The following is a 20,658-nucleotide window of genomic DNA, read 5'->3' on the forward strand; positions in this document are numbered from 1 at the left end:
CCTTCCTAGGGCTGGGCGGCTGAGACTGAGTGGAGGGTTTGCAGGGTTTGCCCCGCCAGCTGCATGCCTCCCCTGCACAGGCAAAGTTTGTCTCTCTGGGTCCAATCTGTCCTCTGCTCCCGCAGCTCTGCAGGTACCACCATTCGTAGCTTTCCAGCCTTAGCCCTCACAATGGAGTCCCCGGTCCAGATCTTCCGCGGGGAGCCTGGCCCCACCTGCGCCCCAAGTGCTTGCCTACTTCCCAACAGCAGCACCTGGTTCCCTAACTGGGCAGAATCAGACAGCAATGGCAGCCTGGGCTCGGAGGACCAACCGCTGGAGACCGCACACATCTCCCCAGCCATCCCTGTCATCATCACCGCTGTCTACTCTGTGGTGTTCGTGGTGGGCTTGGTGGGCAATTCGCTGGTCATGTTTGTCATCATTCGGTGAGTGCAGGGTGTGGTGGTGGCAGGGGTGGTGTGTGTGTGTGTGTGTGTGTGTGTGTGTGTGTGTGTGTGTGTGTGTGTGTGTGCAGGGGTGAGTCAGCTAGGTGTGGGGTCTCTTCTGTGCAGGGTTCTGGAGGTTCTTCAAGGTGACATCTTATAAGAATTTCCTGGGAGAGTTTTTACAGGAACTGCAGGGTTCACTCAGGGCAAACCCAAGGTACCTTTAGGACTTAAGAGCTGCCTGCAGAGGCTCCAAACCTTTGCTGAGAGGAACACTGGGAGGAAGTGCCAGGGTTCTGATCACAAGGTCATCTGGTCAAGAAAAGAGAATATCTATGTGAGCCTTTGCTGGCTTACCTGCTTTGAAGCACTTTACTGCCCTGTGTAAATATTTCTTTAAATAAATTCCAGACCCACCAAATGCAGTGGAGACGATCAGAATTTTCTGTGACTCATCAGACTGGTGTTGTGGCTTATGAAGTGAAAACCAATATATTATTTCGCAAATATCCACTAGCATGATTTCACAGCGCCCAGGATCAAACCCAATGAGTATGCTAGGCAAGCAATCTGCCTCTGAGCTATTTGCTTAGCCCTTGGCTTTTTGACACAGAGTCTTCTTAGGCACCACAGGCTGCACTTGAGTTCATTCAGTAGTCCAGGCTTGTCTGGGACTCCCATCGTCCTGCCTCCACCCTTCTGAGTGCTAGGATCATAGCCCTGGGCTTGATGCCCAGTTCATCCCTTTTCTGTTCACTTCTCTCTATATCCTCTGAGCCCTGGCTGCTTCACAGATGACTTTCTTCTGTTTCCTAAGTAATCGAATCCCCCGCGGCCCCATAGCTCTCTCTTCTGCCCTCTTGGAATGTTTCCCTTATTAGTCAAACAGAGAAACAGAAGCAGTGGTGTCTGTGCACGCTAAAAGAAGTCCCACAACCGATTGGTTTATGTGATTGTGAGGAAACCTGCAGTTGAGAAAGCCAGAAGGGCTTCTGCCTTGGTGAATTCAGGAATTCTCAGTGCCTTCTGTTGGTTCAGCTGGCCCACCCTTGTGGTCAGGATTACTTCCCCTACTTAAAATCAACTGAATCTAGACTAATACCTCCTCTAGAAACCTGTCATAGTAACACTCAAATGAATGTATGAAGACCTAGCAGCCACAAGGAGAAACATTAAACCCACCACCACACTCCCCCACCCCCCCAAATGGCTTCTTTTTTTGTGGCCATGATTTTCACGTGATGATAAGCCCCCAAAACTCTATCTCCTCCAGTTAACCAGGTGTTTCAAAGAACTCCACTATTCCCTCTCGCTCTGGATGGCCACCTGATGCACTTCTTACTTTCTAGACCTACTTGTATTAGTCTGACAGGGCTACCATTACCAAGTTCAATAGACCAGGTGGCTTCAATAACAGGTGATTTTGTCTCACAGTTTTGCAAAACGCCCCCGGTTGAAGTGTACCAGGTTGGTTTTCTCTGGAATCTCTCTTTCTGACATCACTCTTTTCAGCTGCCATCTCCATGGCCTTCTTTCCACACATGACTATGCCCTGACCTCTAATAAAGACAGCAGCCATATCAGCGTAAGTGTGATCTCACTGGATCGCGATTATGTCTTTGACAGCCATGTCTCCAGTCACATGCTGAGGTGCCAGACCTTAGGACGCCAACATACTAAGCTCAGCCTGTGACACTACGGCCCTAACCCGCCCCTTTTTATTCTTCTAGAGTTCTTCCTCCCAGCTTCAAATCCTACAGTAGTTACATTTATATTATTGTCTCACTCATAAGAAGGTACATTTTTTTTGTAAATTAACTTTAAGGACAAACAAAGAAAATTGCACAGGGAAATTCTTTGCATCTCCGTGACAGGCAGTGATTTTTCCTTTGCTCACGGTTCTCAGTAGTTTTCAGCCCCGGCTTGGCTCCCTCCCAGACTTGCTCTGGAGAAGAGAGCATCTGCTTGTTTGTAGCACAGCATCATTGCCTTGAAAGGTCCCCAAAAGAGTCATCTTAAAACAGGCTTAGAGTGACCTATGGAAGGACTACTATGAAAAGGCTACATTTCCCCAGATCAGATTTATTGATCCATCCAAATTTTCTGAGCACGATGCTTGTTTGTCATGAAGAAACCAATTTCCTCACCTATAAATAAGAGAAAAGCTTCTTTTTCCTTAAGCCACTGAGCAGAAGTTCCATAGTTCACTATGCTTATGCCATCTTAAGTTTGGGACAGACAATGGCTTATTCGGGATCCCTCTAAGCCAATCTAGACTACATGCCAGACTTTGTGGCTGTCTCAGAATTGAATAAGTGTAGGAAGGAATGAGATAATCCGATTGGAAAGTCTGCAGTAATATTGCCTCTTCCACATCAGAGTCCCCATAATCCATGCATTAGATGTCCTTGCAGCTGCTTGTGTGGATTAGCTAAAATTATTTTCTCTCAGTGAAATATGTGATCACAATGAGGTATGTATGGATCCTGCTCAGCCATTTCAGGACAGAAGCTAAACAGCCATAAGTTAGAGAAAGAAACTGTGGAAGGGAGGTAGGTGAGTAGGAAAGAAGTCAGCGGGCTGGGGGCATAGCCCTGCAATCCCGGCTACTTGGGAGGCTGAATCAGGACAGATGTGAGATCAAGGCCTGTTTGGACAATTTACTGCAAGAGCAAAATCTCACAATAAAAACAAAATGGAGCTGGAGGAAATGCCTCAGGGTTCAAGCACTTACTGAGCACACACAGGACCCCAGCACAGAAAAGAAAGACAGAGATGGGCTATAGCTCTCCTAATGCCTGAACAGACCACAAACAAAGCCTTCTGAGCTGCTGCTGTATTCTCCTGGCATTACTTTCTTTCCTGACATCACTTTCTTTCCTGACATCTGTCTTGGGGCTAGCTTCACAAAAGTTTGTTATTTACTGGGAGGGACAATTTCTTCTCCATTAGCTATAGTGCTGTTTCCCGAGGGGCAATATCTTTCTGGGAACTGTGTGGGTGGCACCTCCTTCACCTTAGCTTGACTTCTGGATGCAGGCAGTCACAGTTGGCCCTGCAGGTTCTGTGCTCAGCTACAGATCTACAATTCTGTGGCTGGAGGACAGCTGCCATTCTAAGATTGATGGGGTTTCATTGGGACAAGTAATACAAGCTTAGAATTGAATCAAGAGCTTTGACGTTAACACTCATTCCTCACTGTTTCTTTAAAAGGATATGCCAGATCATGTCTTAGACAAGGAAAACTTACATAAGAAAAATAGATGGTGGTAGTCTTTGTTTTTTGAAACATTCTCACTAAATTCCCCAAGTTTGCCTCAAACTCACTATCCTCTTAGTTCAGCCTACCAAGTATTGGCCTAGGGGAGCTGTGCTACAACACTTCATAAGAAATTGGATTTTAAGAATTGGGTTAATGCTGGAAAACACCTGTGGGTTATTGTCAGTTCATTAGTTTAACACTTACTATCCCAAACAGCCAATCAGGCCAGAATTTTCATGAAAGATTTAGATCTTTGCTTATGTCAATTCTTAAGAGAAGCAGAGAAATAAATTTTAAGTATCTATATACTTTTTGGCACCCAGATGGCTGTGCCCTGATGAACATACTAGAATTTGTTCTGGGCACTCATGGCCATGTGGCAATACCAAGAGGAAGGGATTAGGCAGGAACTACTCCAGTGAATTTGTTTTTTGGGCGTTCCCCATCCCTCTGCCACATCCTGCTGGGATAGGCTGCCTAGACCTGTCCACTGCAATCAGCTACCCGTGTGGTAACTGAGAGCAAGGTCAGCAGCATGTTCCTGCTCCATCCTCTCTAGTGCTGGCTCTGTAGAAAGGTGAGCACTGGAACAGTCTGGCTCCAGAGAGAATGAGATTCCACAGAGGGACTACAGACTGAAGGAATGTCAAAGGCATCTCAGAGGCAGGGACCTCTCCTTTAAGAAATGAATAAACTACTGCCTTTTAGGAAGCAGCCATGATTTCAATGGCAAGTAATCCAGAGAATGTTTAGCAAACTAATTTTGTTGAGATGAAGTGATGATATCTGGAGAACTTAATGAAACAAACGCATGTTTTCAAATCATTCAACTGAGAAGTCGGATCAGGGCGATCTTAATTCCTGATCATTTTATTTTTATTTAATGTTTCAAAAGACACTTTTCTAAAATAATTTTTTGAGTTTACAGAAAAATTGAACGGAATGCATACATTTCCACATACCCTGCCCCTCACATGCAGTCTTCTCATCATAAGCATCCTGCCCCGACCAAAAAACGGGGCCTTTGACACACCTGTGCTGACTCAGTATTGTCACCCAGACTCCAAAGTTCCCACAGGACTGTTCCACCCTCCCAAGTTCTGCTGAGACCTGACTACTGAAAATTACTTGTGTTGAAGGTGTGCTTAGATCACTTGTGCTTTAAGTTTGTTTTTAAAATGTTGCTCAAACACTTACATGTTGACGACGTTGCTGTCCTCATGTAGTGCAGCTCAGAGGCAGTAGAATGTTTAAAGAGGTGTGGCTTAATGTAAGGAAGTGAGGTCCTTGCCTGCATGTCCTTGAAGGAAATACCTACCTGTACACAAGAGCTCTCTTTCTCTCTCTGTCTGTTTCTTTTTCCCTCCATCCCTCCTTCCTCCTCTCTCTTCCCCCTCCTCATTGTTGCCTGAGGAAAACAGGCCTCCTCTACCATGGTATACTGAGTCATCATGATCTTCTCTGTGAGTGCCAGATATGTAGAAAGCACACGTAAGACCTGCCTTCAGCAACTTTCAGATCTCCAGAAGGAATTCATCTTGTAACTGATAATTTGCATCTTTGACCAATGTCTCCGCATTTTCCTATACCTTTGGCTCATAAGCACAAATGCTAGTATGTTATGCAACCTGGAAAACATGTATCATTCCTTGTTGGCAATGAAAAGGAAGTCCACCCACCACTTGCTTATCTCTTGCCATGCTGGTCTCCTACCGTTTGTTCAAAAGGACTCTGTTTCCCCAAGGCTCAACAACGTTCCTCCTACTGAGTCTGAATGTGGACAATACTATTGTAGGAAGATAGTTTCCAGGTCTGTGGATTTAACTTTGTTGTCATTCTTATTATGTTTCATTGCATTAGAAGTCTGGTTTTCTACTTCATCACTGACTTTCATTTTAGGACAAGTCACCTGTTCCGCTGAACTCTCTCCCTCTACCTCCAAATCACTGCACTTGAGTCTTCACCTCTGTAGCTTTTGCCTTTGTACATTCAACCAAATGTCCTTGGTTCTGTCTTGGTTTGTGTCTGTACTAAATCAGTGCAATCTAACAAACAACCCAAAACAACATCCCCCCCCCAAATAATTACTCCTAAATAATGAGTATAACCACTATTTACATTGCATCTGTATCATGCTGGGCATTATAAGCCAGAAGTACACAGGAGATGCACAGGCTCTGTGTGAACACTGCATCAATTCATACAAGGGCCCAAGCATTCATGGATTAGGGTATCTGAGGGAGTACCAAGGGACAGCTATAGGGCTTATGGAAAGCCTCAAATATAAAAACGTGGCAGTGTTTCAGCTCTGAAGGGAATGTAAGCCAATGTTTCATTGTAGTATCGTCCTCTGGACTATTCCCTTGTTCCTGGTTTTAAATGTCTTCTATATCCATAATGCAGGCTTGGTCACATTGATCAGTATGTTTTCTAACTTTTATTTGCAAAAGGAGGCAGGATTCTGTGAGTCTCTCTACCTTTCTGATGGAATACCTGACTCCTTGAACATCCTTGGAAGAAGATGGCACTGAGTTCCTTTACCCAGTAGACACGGATTCCAAGATCCCTCATGAAAGGCAGAGAATATTTCTAAGAGTTTTTCTAAGACTTTTCCTTTCAAAAAAATTAGAGGCATTAGTATTTTATGGGACGTACACTACGAGATTGTTAGGACAGGGCCATGGGAGGTTGTCACAATGACAAGAAGAGCTGCAGCTGCCATGGTGATGAGAGTGGAGGCCAGCATCCCCTGAGCCCTTGTCATGGGCCAGGCCCCTGCTGTGTGACTTAATGCTTGGTTGTGTGTGATCTAATCATCACCATCGAAGCATCTATCATTTGGAAAGTCACCAGTAAGTGCATAAGATAGTCTCATTCTTGACGGGTCACAGGTCTCCTCTGACCCAACACCACTCTTCCTATCCATCCAGTCCCTCCTCACTCCCCACGAAGCCCATCTCCTCACTGCCTCCTGCAAGGGATACTGGGTGTCAAACTTGACTCTGTGTCCCTGTCATCTGACAAGCTCAAGTTCTCCCTTTTCTGCCATCTGTGGAGATTTCCCTGGTTTCTGGCTTCTTTCCCTCTATGTGTGCCCTGACTTTACACTATGAGTTAGACTCGGCTTTCAGTCATCAGATTTTATAGTATGTTGCAGATTGTGGAGTTGATTTCTGAAAACATGTTGAAAAATGAAGAGATAAGGAGAGAGGATATAAGCATGAGTGAAGAGAGAAAAGAGCTGTGGAGCTCAACGTGGAGCAAAAGTGGAGATAAGGCTAAGGGAGAGAAACGGAACAGAAAAAAGTAGATCTCCAATGGTGTTGTGTCCAGGTACCAGGTCTTCACATTAAAGAAACATCCCTGACATTAAAATAATAATAACAAATGGGTCGATATCACCACCCAACAAAGGATGCCAATAACACAGTCATTGTCTCTTCTACATATTGTGCAAGCACAGCAGGCACAGAGAAATGATCAAAAGTCCCAAGACCCTGCTAGGACACAAAGTCAGATTCTCCCTTCTGGCATTGAAATTGACATTTCTAGCACCATGAGTGTCACATTCTCCTGGGAACTCTGCCCCATGGCATTTGCTCTTGATATAGAAAGACACCTCTGATCCCTTCATGTCACAAGGTACCTATGGTTTCTATTCACTGGCAGAGATAATCTCTAGAATGGGCTTGAGTTAAGCTGTCCATGGGGAACATTTCAAACTCTCTGGAGTTAGACCTACACCAAGGGCCACATCTTCAGCTCTCCAATTGACCTCTCTTCCTACCTAATGTACAGTACTGTGACTCCGGGCTGAAGCTCTGTGGAGACTAGCAAGGAGAAACCCCCATCTTTGCTCTTTAGCATTATGTTCCTGGGATGCACCTGCTAAAAAGGGCAACCACTTGCAGCCAACCCACCTTCAGCTTTTACTCACAAGCCAAAACTTCCCACCTAACTGGTGCCATGTTACTTTAAATGCTTGCAAACTTTTATAAGGCATTATGGAAGAAATGGAGCAAAATCATACTCTACCACGGGGAAAAACTACTTGTTTCCCTCTCAATGGACATAAAATGAATGAAAAGACTAACTACATTTTATTGTAGTTAAATATAAGTAGCTTCTGGGGCTCTGCCAGAATCTCAGAAGGTAGAGGTCTTGGTTTCCTCTTATGTGTTCCTGGAGTCTAGCACAGTGTACTTCCTGGAAGACTGTTAATTCTATTGAACTTCTAGTTCATTCTTTTCTTTAGTTCTGATTGTGAGATCTCTTTCTTGTCAGTGTGGTAGGTTTCTAAGCACCTGTGTGCGGGACAGATTCCTGCCCTGTCCTTCCAAGCAAGGTCTGTTACTGCCTGTGCTGCATAGGTCACTCACTCCCAAATGTCTTAGGCTAGAGAAGGGCAAAAGCATAAATCTCAAAGCCAACTTGAAGAGCATGTTCGAGAATCAGGTTAGACAAATGGAAGTCAAAACATTTGATTTTGAAAGTAATAAGGAGATGAACTGACAGATGTAGGAATACTTAAGTTGACATCTAACTCCCGGATAGCAACTTCTGCACTGTAATTTGTATTTATGTCATTTTAAGATTTTTAAAGAGATTTCCAAGATTCTTAGTTACCTCAATTATAGAACAGAAATGTTAAGCTCTACCACATCAAGTTGTTGAGAGACCTAAATGAGATAACGTCTACATTCTGGATGGAAAGCTTTTAGAAGTGGTCACTGGGCTTACTCTCTGTTCTCAGTTCTTTTATTCTGAGCTCTGATGACATGATATGGATTCTTTATAAATTCAGGTCGTACCCAGTTTTGTGCATCTATCGGTTATAAATATTTTTTGAAAGGCTAAAAATCAGATCTCTCCCACCATTTTATGGTGACTTTAGATTCATACCCCTTATTTTATGGAGTTCTAGTATCATTGCACTTATGTCAGGGCTCAAGTTTCATTTTTATAAACTGTTAGATTATGCCCAAATATGAAAGGGAGGACAGGGTGGGGCACATGAAATAAACAAGACATGATCACAAGAGAGGGAGGAAATACACTTCACTCACATGCCAAAGTTATCTTTGTAATGCTGTGCAGTAAACATGCATTTTGTTCACAAGGAAACTAAGGCTTTGGCGTGCTAAGTCCTTGTTATTCTCCGGACCTTAAACACTGCTCAAAGGCCTATGTGCTGAATATGTGGCCTCAGTCTTTTAAAGGATGCAGGCTAGTTGTGTTGGTGGTCTTTGGATTTTTGTAGCTGTTCCCTTAAATTGGGCCTTAGGAGTTCATGCCCTCTTCACATTACTAGTGGTAAAATAAATGGCTTTGCTCTGCTATGAACTATGTCTAGAGGTGCTGCCATACCACAGGCCTGAAGCTACAGTGTCACTAAGGCATGGTATGGAACCTCTAAGAAAGGGAACAGAAATACCCTTTTCTATAGAGAAGTTGACTAGCTTAGGTATTTGTCGTCATGATGTAAAAATGACTAGTACATCCTAGTGAAGTATGTCTGTTAGTTGGAAGGGAAAAAAATGGGACCAGGACCCAGGTATGTCTAATTTTTATAAAGTAAAGAATGCCTGCATAAGTTCATGAAGATTCAGAAACCTCCAAACACAAGAGTAGATACTAAGGCTGCCCCAGCTGAGCATATCTTAATATCAGAGATTTTGTTAGAGAATGTTGAAGGAGTAGGAAGTATGTCTATAACCTATGTGTTTTCAAATATTTTAAAACAAGCAGTATTCAAATGTATTGCATCCTATATTTCTCATTAAAAATATTACTTGCATAACTGTGCTCAGTTATCTGTGCTTTTAGAAAGACATTACAAGTATGTGGTTATAAAGTCTTAATCACTTTCTAAAGCATTTAATAATACTTGTGTAAAATGTCTGAAGGTGGAATGTGTTTCTCTACTCCCCATATTAAAAGCCACTCTTTTAGAAACAGACCATGGAGGAAACCAGAACTTGCTAGCTTACAATGTCTTCCTCCCACCCGATAGCATGTCTTGGTTCTCACAAGAAGCGAAGGGGGATATCAAAGGTGATGGGTGCTGAGGATGGAATGCATCCTACCTGCCAGGTGTGTTGAGCTAGGCTCTATAGTGACCTCTCTCTCTGGCTCCTAGCTTACTAGCCTTATGTATCAGAAACTGACTAGGAAGTTTAGACTCAGGACTATGACTTCATACTGGGCAACACCATTCCATCACCCCAATATCACTGACAGATGCTTTTCATGAGGAAATGTATGTCTCTGGGGGTGTAGGGATGCATTTATTGTTATAAGGTTTATAATTCTTAGGTTCACAGAAAGGAATTAACACATAGCTTTTTCCTCTTGGCTGCAGAGAGGTGAAACACTAAAGATATTTACTGCTCAATAGATTCTCAAGGAAGCATTCCTTCAAATAACAATTCTTTAATTGTTGATTCAGATTTGAGTGAAAATGGTGTTGTTCTGTACTTCGTCTTGGAGTGTAGAGAATGATTTAAGCTTCCAGCCAATCTTGCTGACCCAACTTGAACACTACTGTTTCTTTGACTGAAAAGTGAGACAATTGTATACTTTAATAAACTGCCCAAGACTGGTACAGAGAAAGGAAGAATTTATTTTATTTACTGTGATGTTGCTGTATCAAAAATAACTCATTTTTTATTTATATGATACACTTGAAATGATAAGTTGGTAGCATGTTGGCAAGCAGAAATCAATAAGTCCAATTGTGCTCTTGCCATTACAGCTGGATATAATTTAAAACAGAACAGCATTTTGTACTTTAAAATGGTGGAATAATTACAGTGATTGATTTCTCAAAGTAATCATGAAAGGAAAAAGTTTTGTATTTGTTTTATAAAAAGAAAAGGGAAATATTACAAAAATACTTAAGGTAAGATCTCTGTTAAGGATTAAAATGAATCATCCCCTATGACATGAAGAACTTCATGAATTCCAGTCTGTGTAGTCATCTACTTATTGGTCTATACTTCCTTCATTCTCTTTTTTATTTAAATGCTGTGAGCAAAGCACTAAGAGAAAACCTTATTGAAGTCTGAGTCCCTTTTAAAATCTGCACTTGGCAATGAATGCAAAAGGAATAAGTAAATATGTGGCAAAAATAATAAGTCAGTGACTATCACTCACATTCAGTCTCTGGGTTTAACTTGCAAGGAAATGTTATTGTTCTTTATCATTCAGATATACGAAGATGAAGACAGCAACAAACATCTACATATTTAACCTGGCCTTGGCAGATGCCTTGGTTACTACCACCATGCCCTTCCAGAGTGCTGTCTACTTGATGAATTCTTGGCCTTTTGGAGATGTTCTGTGCAAAATTGTCATTTCCATAGATTACTACAACATGTTTACCAGCATATTCACCTTGACCATGATGAGTGTGGACCGCTATATTGCTGTGTGTCACCCCGTGAAGGCTCTGGATTTCCGCACACCTTTGAAAGCAAAGATCATCAACATCTGCATTTGGCTCTTGTCATCATCGGTTGGCATATCAGCAATAGTCCTTGGAGGCACCAAAGTCAGAGAAGGTAAGATCCATTGTTTTCCTCCCATTTGTAAAAATAGAAATTTTAATTAGATGGACTTTTGTTCATTGCTTTGTTTTTACCTTGGGAAAAGAGTGGAACACATATTTATTGGGAAACAAGCAAACAAAAAGTGATGTAAACTATAATTCCTAAATCCATGGAGGATTAGAAACAAAACAATTCTGTGTTCTTTCCCCCTCTAAACATGGAGTGGGTTGATACCAGTTCTAGAGCATCTCAGAAGTCTCATATCCTTAAAGTGCTTGGTGAATTTAGAGGGAATGTAAATCCAGGGAGAGAAGACTATACACACTGGCTTCCTTTTTATTTCTCTTCTTCCCTTATTTTCCAGAGAAGCTTTTAAGGCACCAAAGCTGAGAGTACCATTTTACAAAACACACTTTGGAAACTAGTAGCTTAGACGTGCGTTATGTTTTAACTAATGATGTGGCACCAACCAGAAAGTGAGTGTGAATAATCCTGACAGTATTCCTGTGAGTCATAAGAAAAGTGTGCACACGAGGCCTTCTAACTGTCACTGGATTACATAGTACTTAAGTAAGGAACTAAAGGCAAGACTGTTTTGAAAATGCAACCTAGCAATGCCATGGCTTTCCTTCCTTTTCTCCCGAATAAGGGATTAAATTATTAGAGATACGTGTGGGATCTCCTTTCTGCTTTAAGGTCATTTCTCATATATCTTTTATTCATTGGCTTTGGTCAGTTCATCATCAGGTTTGCAGATGGTTTCAATGATTGCTTTATATAAACAGGGCAACTACACCTTCTCCATGTTTATCAAATTGAGATGAGGGATGAAATTGCCGGTGTACTTTAGAATACACCAATGCCTGGGTCACAGCCTTGGAGAGCCTGTCTTAATCAAGCTGAAGTGTGACCTAGGTTAGTCTGACCTGCAGCCAGGGTGAGAACAAATGTCTCAGGAGTTTTTCTAGCAAAAAAAAAATGAAGCTACGGGAAGTATGTTTGATCTTAATAGAGATTCCATAGAGGGAAGCGGGTAAAGAGCCTTTGAACTATATAAATGATATTTAATGTTCTTGCAGGTGTCCAGATGTATCCTTTTATTAGAGAGCTTTGTAGTACCTGTGAATACAGATAATTGAATATGCATAGCAAAGACTTTTGAGGACATAGGAAAAGCACAGGTCCCAAAATCATTGCTTATCTTACATGGTACATGCATAGGTTATTCTTGTTCATTCTACAAAGTTTCTTTTAGAGAACTTTTGGGACCACAGTAAAATTGAAATGCAACATAGAGTTTCAATTTGTGTCTAACCACCACACATGCATAGCCTCCATTATCAACACCTTCACTAGAGTGGCACATTTATAACAGCCCAGCCTAGATTAGCACATCATCACCCAATGTTTATAGCTTACATAAGGGGTAGTTCTTGGTGTTGTGGTCTCGTGGTACTTCCTTCTGAACAGCAGGTGATAGACTATGACACTTGTCATTAAATGAACAGTTGCAAAGATTATTTATCACACACAGGAATTTGTTTTTTCAAGGCTACATTAAGGGGAAGTAAATGGCAAGAAACCCTTCAGAGGCTCAGGAGCCTGTACATCACAAGTCCCATCAGGACCGATGGTCTGCACACTCTAAGATGAGAGGGGCTGAGTGACAAAAGGTGATAAATGACTTTCCCAGGGCAAATAAAAACCTGGGTTTGTATTTCATGTCCCACTTGCAGACTTAACAACTATATTACTTCTAACATCTGTCAGAGAGTGATACCCTAGAAGAAATGAGTCTCAGTTAGGCTTTTGAAAGAAGAAATGAGGAGAAATGTGTTTTTTTTCCTGGTAGATTTTGCTGGAGATGAATGCATACATGTAGTGGAAGAAAAGATGTACCAATGTAAGTGAAGATTAATTTGTGCAGCAAAGGAGAATGTATTAAAGTGGTTTATAGGATAACTGTTCTTTTCTTGTACTTTTTTTTCCAAATAAGAATTTTGATTATATTATGAAAGATGATTTTTGTGGAATGCATTTGTTTTGAAGTTCTGCAGCATGGTGCCTATTAAGACTGTTTCCTGACTAGGAGGAGTGTTTTAGGTCATCTGTCTACCTAGTCATGGCTGGCTGGTGCTCTTCTCCAGCATGCTAGCATGAACAATCAATCGAATGGTCCTCAGAGGTTGTGGCTTGTTGATATGTCTACCATCATCCATTGATACACATGCAGTAGTGTTGGCTCTTGTGTACAGCAATGTTTTAACTTTATGACTATTTCATATTGAATTTTATGGTTTGCACATGTGTGAATTATTTATGGTAGTAACCATAATCTGCATTATTAGTACTGTTGCAGGCAACCCTAGAAAAAGAACTGTAGGCAGCTTAGGAATGCTAGGAACAGGAGAAATAGACTTCTCAAGGGAATAGTCTTCAATTTTTTATGCATACCAATTGATCATCCCTGAAAACATACATTATACACAACAAACAGGTTATATTTATAGATTTAGTAACATACATACAACAACAGTTAAAGAAATAGAGGCCATGAATTTGAGAGAGAGCAAGAAGTATACGTGGGAAGGGTTGGAGAGAGGAAAAGGAAGGGGAAATGATATAGTTTATTTTCAAAAAATAGGAAAAAACTAAAGAAGCCCCTTTAGTTTGGCTGTTGGATATAATTCTAATTATGTAAGTGCCAATGGGAGCTGTGGTCCTACTGCACTAACCTGCAAGGAAAAAAAAAAGCCTAAGGCCACAATTCTAGCATGAACTTCAAAATGATCAATTTCCTCCAATTCTGTATGTGAGAAAAATCCTGTGGTGCTTAAAGAAACACTTCTTTTCAAACTGAAGCAATTGTAAAATAATTAAATCTGAACATGTCTTTCCAGACATGCTTTTCCAGGAACAGATGTTGGGAACATATCGTGGGTTAGTACCATTGTGTGCCCCTCGCTTTTGATGGCACATGTTCAGTGTCTCAGGCATATTTGGGGGCCACATCCACTCCACAATTGCTGTTTACTTTGTACAGATTTTAAAAGTAGCTGCCATTGGTCATTTTCATCATCTATCATACATATTGATACATTATTTACCAAGCTGTAACTAACTACTATATGTGGGATTTCCACAAGCTCCGCCCAATGTATGACTGTGAGTCTGCAACTGTTCCCATCAGCTGCTAGATGAAGCTTCCCTGATGAAAATTGGGCTAGGTGCCAATCTGTATCTGTAGCAGACTATTGTTAGGCGTCATTACATTGACTTTTTTTTTTTTATTTTTTTACCAGTTGGGTATGGTTCTACCCTAGGTTTTTGTGCTATCCAGACTCTGGATCCTGGCTCTCCAGACAGTGTTAGGTATGGGATTCCTCTAGTGGCATGGGTCTCAGTCTGGACCACTCACTACTTGGCCACTCCCACAATTTCTGTGCATCTTTTTTTTTTTTTTTTTTTTTTTTTTTTTTACCCCAGCACATCTTGTACGCAGGACAAATTATTGGTTGAAGGTTATGTGGCTAGAGCCTTCACGGGCTGCCTAGGCCCTCTGCATATATGTTACAGTTATGTAGCTAGGTCTTCTTGTGGGACTCTTACCAGTGGCATCAGAAGCTGTCTCTGCCTCTTTTGCTGACTTTTGGGACCCCATTCCTCATACTGGGTTGCCATGCCCAGCCTTACTACCAGAGAGGTGCCTAGTCTTACTGCAACTTGATACACCATGTTTGGTTGCTATCCATGGGAGGCCTGCCCTTTTCTGAATAGAAACAGAGGAGGAGAGGATGGAAAGAGCACAGAGGTGAGGTGGTAGAGGGCTGGGTGGAGAGGAAGAAGAGGAAGCTGCTACCAGGATGAGATGAACAAAGTAATCATTATTTTAAAAATTAAAATAAATAAAACCCAAGATCATCTTTTAAGAAAAAGTAAGTTATTATGGTGTGCACTCACTCCTATATGGATTCCAGACTACAATCCACACCGCCAGACAAGCTAGGAAACAAGGAGAACCCTAAGAGCGTCATACATGGTCCCCCACAGAAGGGGAAAGGGACAGGATCTCCTGAGCACACTGGAAGTAAGGGGGTGAGTGGAGAGGGAGTTGGGAGAAAGAGAAGGGGAGAAGAGGAGTCGAGATAAGAACATGAGGGAGCAGGAAGATTGAGTTGGGGGAAGAATAGAGGTGAACAAGAAAAGAGATACCATACTAGAGGGAGCCATTATAGGTTGGAAGAGAAATCTGGCACGAGGGAAATGTCCAGAGATCTACAAGGATGACCCCAACAAACAAAATAAGCAATAGGGGAGAGGCTACCTTAAATGCTCTTCCCCGATAATGAGATTAATGACTACCTTATATGCCATCCTAGAGTCTTCATCCTTAGATGTGCTTCCCTAATAATGAGATTGATAACTAACTTATATGACATCCTAGAGCCCTCATCTAGTAACTGATGGGAACAGAAGCAGACACCCATAGCTCAACACTGAGCCAAACTTCTGGAATCCAGTTGCAGAGAGGGAGGAGTGATGAGCAAAGGGGTCAAGATCAGGTTGCAGAAACCCACAAAGGCAGCTGACCTGAACAAGGGGGAGCTCATGGACCACAGAAGGTGGGAAACCAGCATAGGACTGAGTCAGGCTCCCTGAATGTGGGTGTCAGTTATGAGGCCTAGGCAGTTTCTGGGACTTCTAACAGTGGAACCAGGATGTATCCCTGGTGCACAAATGGACTTTGGGAGCCCATTCCCCATGGAGGGGATACTCCCTTAATCTAGAGATAAGAGGGAGGGCCTGGACCCCACTTGGCAGATTTTGATGACCCCCTCATGGGAGGTCTCACCCTCCCTGGGGAAGGATGGGGAATGGGATGGGGGAGTCAGTGGAGGGCATGGGAGGGTGGGAGAGAGAGGGAACTGGGATCAATATGTCAAATAAGGAAAACAATATTAAGAAAAAAAAGGAGTTGTTTTGTTTGTTTTGTTTTGTTTTGGGGCTGGAGAGCAGTTAAGTACACTTTTTTTTAAAATTTATTTTATATAACAAAGTCCAATTAAATGAAAACAAACATTTATACACAATATTTGGAAATTTGGGCGTCGTTCTTTCCAAACTACTTCCTGCTGGTAAGGGGCACTATCATGGGGGATTCGAAGAAGATTCAGATATCCTGGCTGTAGTCTTTAGGGCTGTTTTGTCCAGCTGTTTTGAATGTAGGATCAGCTTGTACTCTGTTTCAGGCGGTCTGGCGTGATCAAACCACATTAGTCTGGAAGGAATCCACATCTTTTCATTTTCTGTGGAAACAAAAATAGAAATCCTTTTCCCCAGTAACTTGTCCTTCAACTTAAATTTTGGAGTCAAAGCATTTTTTTAATTTAATTTATTATTTTACATGTCGATCCCAGTTCCCTCTTCCTCCCTCCCTCTGGCTCTCCTTTCCTCCCTCCCTCCTTCCCTCCCTTTTACCCTCTCTTGCCCTCTCACATGCACTCTAACCACCCTCCCCTCCCATCCCCCCACCCCAATTCCATATGTAGGGGAATGCCATCCAGTTGGGGTCATGTAGATCTGACAGGTCATGTGAAGTAGGGACTAGGGCTTCTCTCCTGTCTCTAGGTTAAGGCAGTTATCCCTCCATGAGGGATGTGTTCACAAAGTCCTTTTGTGCACCAGGGATACATCCTGGCTCCACTGTCTGAGGCCCCTTAGACTGCTCAGTCCTTCTGGCTGAGACCCATATTCAGGGGGGCCTGAGTCAGTCCCATCCAAATTGGAAAGGAAGAAGTCAAACTGTCTCTATTTGTAGATGATATGATAGTTTACATAAGCGACCCAATAAACTCTACCAGGGAACTCCTACAGCTGATAAACACCTTCAGCAAACTAGCAGGATACAAGATAAACTCAAAAAAATCAGTAGCCCTATTTTTTTCAGACGACAAAGAGACAGAGAAAGAAATCAGAGATACATCACCCTTTACAATAGCCACAAGGAACATAAAGTATCTTGGTGTAACGCTTACCAAACAAGTAAAAGACCTATATAATAAGAACTTTGTGGCTCTAAAGAAAGAAATTAAAGAAGATACCAGAAAATGGAAAGATCTCCCATGCTCTTGGATAGAAAGGATAAACATAGTAAAAATGGCAATCTTACCAAAAGCAATCTACAGATTCAATGCAATCCCCATTAAAATCCCACCACAATTCTTCACTGACCTTGAAAGGATAATAATCAACTTTATATGGAAAAACAAAAGACCTAGGATAGCCAAAACAACCCTATACAATAAAAGAACTTCAGGAGGCATGACCATTCCTGACTTTAAGCTCTACTACAGAGCTATAGTTCTGAAAACAGCCTGGTATTGGCATAAAAATAGACAGGTAGACCAATGGAATCAAATTGAAAATCCTGATATTAACCCACATACCTATGAACACCTGATTTTCAACAAAACAGCTAAAATTATACAATGGGGTTAAGAACACTTTTGCAGAGAATCCACGTTCAGTTCCACAGCATCCGCATGGTGGCTCACAAACATCTGTAACTCCAGTTCCAGGGGATTCAACTCTTCACCACCAAGGGCACAGGCATACACATTGCATGCATATATGCATGCAGACAAAACACTCATACCCATAAAACAAAATCAATAAATTCAAAAATTTAAAAATGAAAATGTTTACCAGATTAAACAGACAACTGTAGAACATTTAAATTAAACTCTGGGTACCAACATTTTGTAAAATTTTGTTTTCTAAGACAATGGTGATGACTTTTACAGGATACTTTAAGTCATTTTACATAAACAGTAAAGCAAAGGTAGATGTAGATTATTATCGCTTTCTCTTGGTTTGTCTTCATTTACCTTAAAAAATTTTTGTTCACATTTCAGTGATGTTGCTAATCACAGTGTGCAGAGTGGGATTATTAAATCACAGCACTTGAGTCATATTTAGATGTATTTCATTATCAAGTTTTACATACCCACATAAATAGTTAAGACAAGTCTGTATTTGTTAAATGCAATAGATTCAGAATGTTTAGTCATTTACTAGAAATAGTAACTTGTTGTTAACTCTTTTGTCAGAGCCGTGGGTGTGGGAAAATTGAACAATAAATGCCACACATGCCACACTAAAAGTGAAATATTTGGCTAATCTGAAAGCCACTAACACCAAGCCAACATTCACAGCTCAACAAATCAGACTGCTAACCAGCTTTGCTTCTTTATTCTATACAGAACTCTGTGCTTGGTGACAAATAGCTCAGCAGATACATTTTTTTTTTTTTTTTGATAGAATTCTCAGTGTAAGGAACCATCAGTTTCTGACTTGCTGTTCCGCTCCTAGTACTATCTCACCATATCTGAAATCAAAAGTATTGGGATTAACATAGAACTCTGCAGTCATAGTGCTAACAATAACAGGATTCTCTCGGTGATTGTGTTGGCTTTGATCACTTCCGGCAGATGTGGATGTCATTGAGTGCTCCTTGCAGTTTCCGGATGATGACTACTCCTGGTGGGACCTGTTCATGAAGATATGTGTTTTCATCTTTGCCTTTGTGATCCCGGTTCTCATCATCATTGTCTGCTACACCCTGATGATCCTGCGCCTGAAGAGTGTCCGGCTCCTCTCTGGCTCCAGAGAGAAGGACCGCAATCTCCGCAGAATCACCAAGCTGGTGCTGGTAGTGGTGGCAGTCTTCATCATCTGTTGGACCCCCATTCACATCTTCATCCTGGTGGAGGCACTGGGCAGCACCTCCCACAGCACAGCTGCCCTCTCCAGCTATTACTTCTGTATTGCCTTGGGTTATACCAACAGCAGCCTGAATCCTGTCCTTTATGCCTTCCTTGATGAAAACTTCAAGCGCTGCTTTAGGGACTTCTGCTTCCCCATTAAGATGCGAATGGAGCGACAGAGCACCAGCAGAGTTAGAAACACGGTTCAGGATCCTGCTTCCATGAGGGATGTGGATGGGATGAATAAGCCAGTATGACTAGTCGTGGAGATGTCTTCCTACAGCTCTCCAGGTAGAGAAGAGTTCAATGATCTTGGTTTAACCCAGATTACCACTGCAGTCTGAAATGGAAACATGAGGCGTTTGATAACACAGACATGTCACGCTGTGAAGTCTTCAACTGCAGGGCACATTAGTGATGTAGCTGAGTAGAGGCAGTAAGTATGAAGAACAGAGCACGGGAGGTCCTGGAAACAACAGGGAAGCCAGTCTAATGTCAACCCATTCATAAGCAAAGATAAGACTCTTCCTTCGGGTTCATTTGGTTCAGTTCACCTCCATCTGTGTGGCCTTCCTACGCAACAGTTCCAAAACTGGGGAAGAAAATAAAGGAAAAAGAAAAGCAAAGCTTGGTAGACGCCACACTTACCTGCTACCACTGACAGAAGCAACCTCAGTTAGAGTGAGACCATGGCGATACTCAGCCCAGCTCATACCCTGCTGGGTGGATAGGTCTCTGTGAAAAAAATGCATCTTAGGAAGAACTTGGACTCAGACTCATGGCGCGCTACACGTGCATAGTGGTACATAGTATCATCTTGAAATTTGTGTTGTGAATGCTCTCTTCTCAGAGTGTTTAATGCCTTGAAAACTATAGTTTGTTACCCAAGATAGCCAGGTTTTTAACATGCCATTCAGGTAGATAATCTTCTGAGCAAAGGCATAATAATGTTAAGAAGTATGAGGCATATATGCCAACAAAGTGTGTGTAATTTCATCTGTAAGTAGTCTGTGTGTAAATATGGAACAGGGTTCGTGCCCTGCCAGGACATTTCTCAAGGCTACAGCAGTGAGACCTCTCGAGATATGGAGAATTGATGCTTGGATATTTTGCTGCAATATAAGCTTTTCTGGGACTCAGTAATGGTGTGATTTCCTTTGGATTCTTCAACCATCATTTACCCTAACACTGTTCATAACTTGGTATTAACAAATGCCCAGATTCTGAGTTCACTTTAAGATGGTAGTTTTGGTTGAATCTATTTTGTGGTAGCGTCTGTTTGTAAACACACACCTATTGCCAGATCTCTACTCAGGCAGAGCAAGTTATTTTGATCATGTGTATCTTCAGGTATTATGGTCTGGCTTTCCACAGGAAGTAGAATTGTTTCCAAATACATGCTAAAGAATGAGATGAGGCTTGACGTGCCTGAGCATAGCTTGCATGACCTTGGGTAATGGTGTACCCGTGGAAGTTACTGCCTGAGAAGCCCATTTAGGATAGGTTTGCTAAATCCAAAAATTCCCCTTCTTTAAAACTTATGGTTCAGAGATAACGATCCTTATTTTTCTTTTCTTTTCTTTTTTTTTTTTTTGTAATTTGACTTGAAAGAAGAAGGAAAGGATAATTTAGAAATAACACCTATTTCTAAG

The 20,658-nt window shown here is 41.8% G+C and overlaps 1 protein-coding gene across 1 annotated transcript; it reads left to right on the forward strand.

Moving 5' to 3' along the window:
- Nucleotides 1-157: 157 nt before the first annotated feature.
- Oprk1 (opioid receptor kappa 1) lies at nucleotides 158-19,430 on the forward strand. The gene is made up of 3 exons (XM_051197773.1): nucleotides 158-428; nucleotides 10,900-11,252; nucleotides 18,731-19,430. Exons 1-3 carry the CDS (start codon nucleotides 172-174, stop codon nucleotides 19,261-19,263), a joined length of 1,143 nt encoding a protein of 380 aa, XP_051053730.1. The 5' UTR covers nucleotides 158-171; the 3' UTR covers nucleotides 19,264-19,430.
- Nucleotides 19,431-20,658: the final 1,228 nt, after the last annotated feature.

The sequence above is a fragment of the Phodopus roborovskii genome, unplaced genomic scaffold, assembly GCF_943737965.1.
Source record: "Phodopus roborovskii unplaced genomic scaffold, PHOROB, whole genome shotgun sequence".
Classification (NCBI taxonomy): domain Eukaryota; kingdom Metazoa; phylum Chordata; class Mammalia; order Rodentia; family Cricetidae; genus Phodopus; species Phodopus roborovskii.

Coding starts and splice junctions, on each gene's coding strand:
- Oprk1 (XM_051197773.1), top strand. CDS start 172: ATGGAGTCCCCGGTCCAGATCTTCCGCGGGGAGCCTGGCCCCACCTGC. Junction 429..10,899: donor GTCATGTTTGTCATCATTCG/GTGAGTGCAGGG, acceptor TTTATCATTCAG/ATATACGAAGATGAAGACAG. Junction 11,253..18,730: donor AGGCACCAAAGTCAGAGAAG/GTAAGATCCATT, acceptor CACTTCCGGCAG/ATGTGGATGTCATTGAGTGC.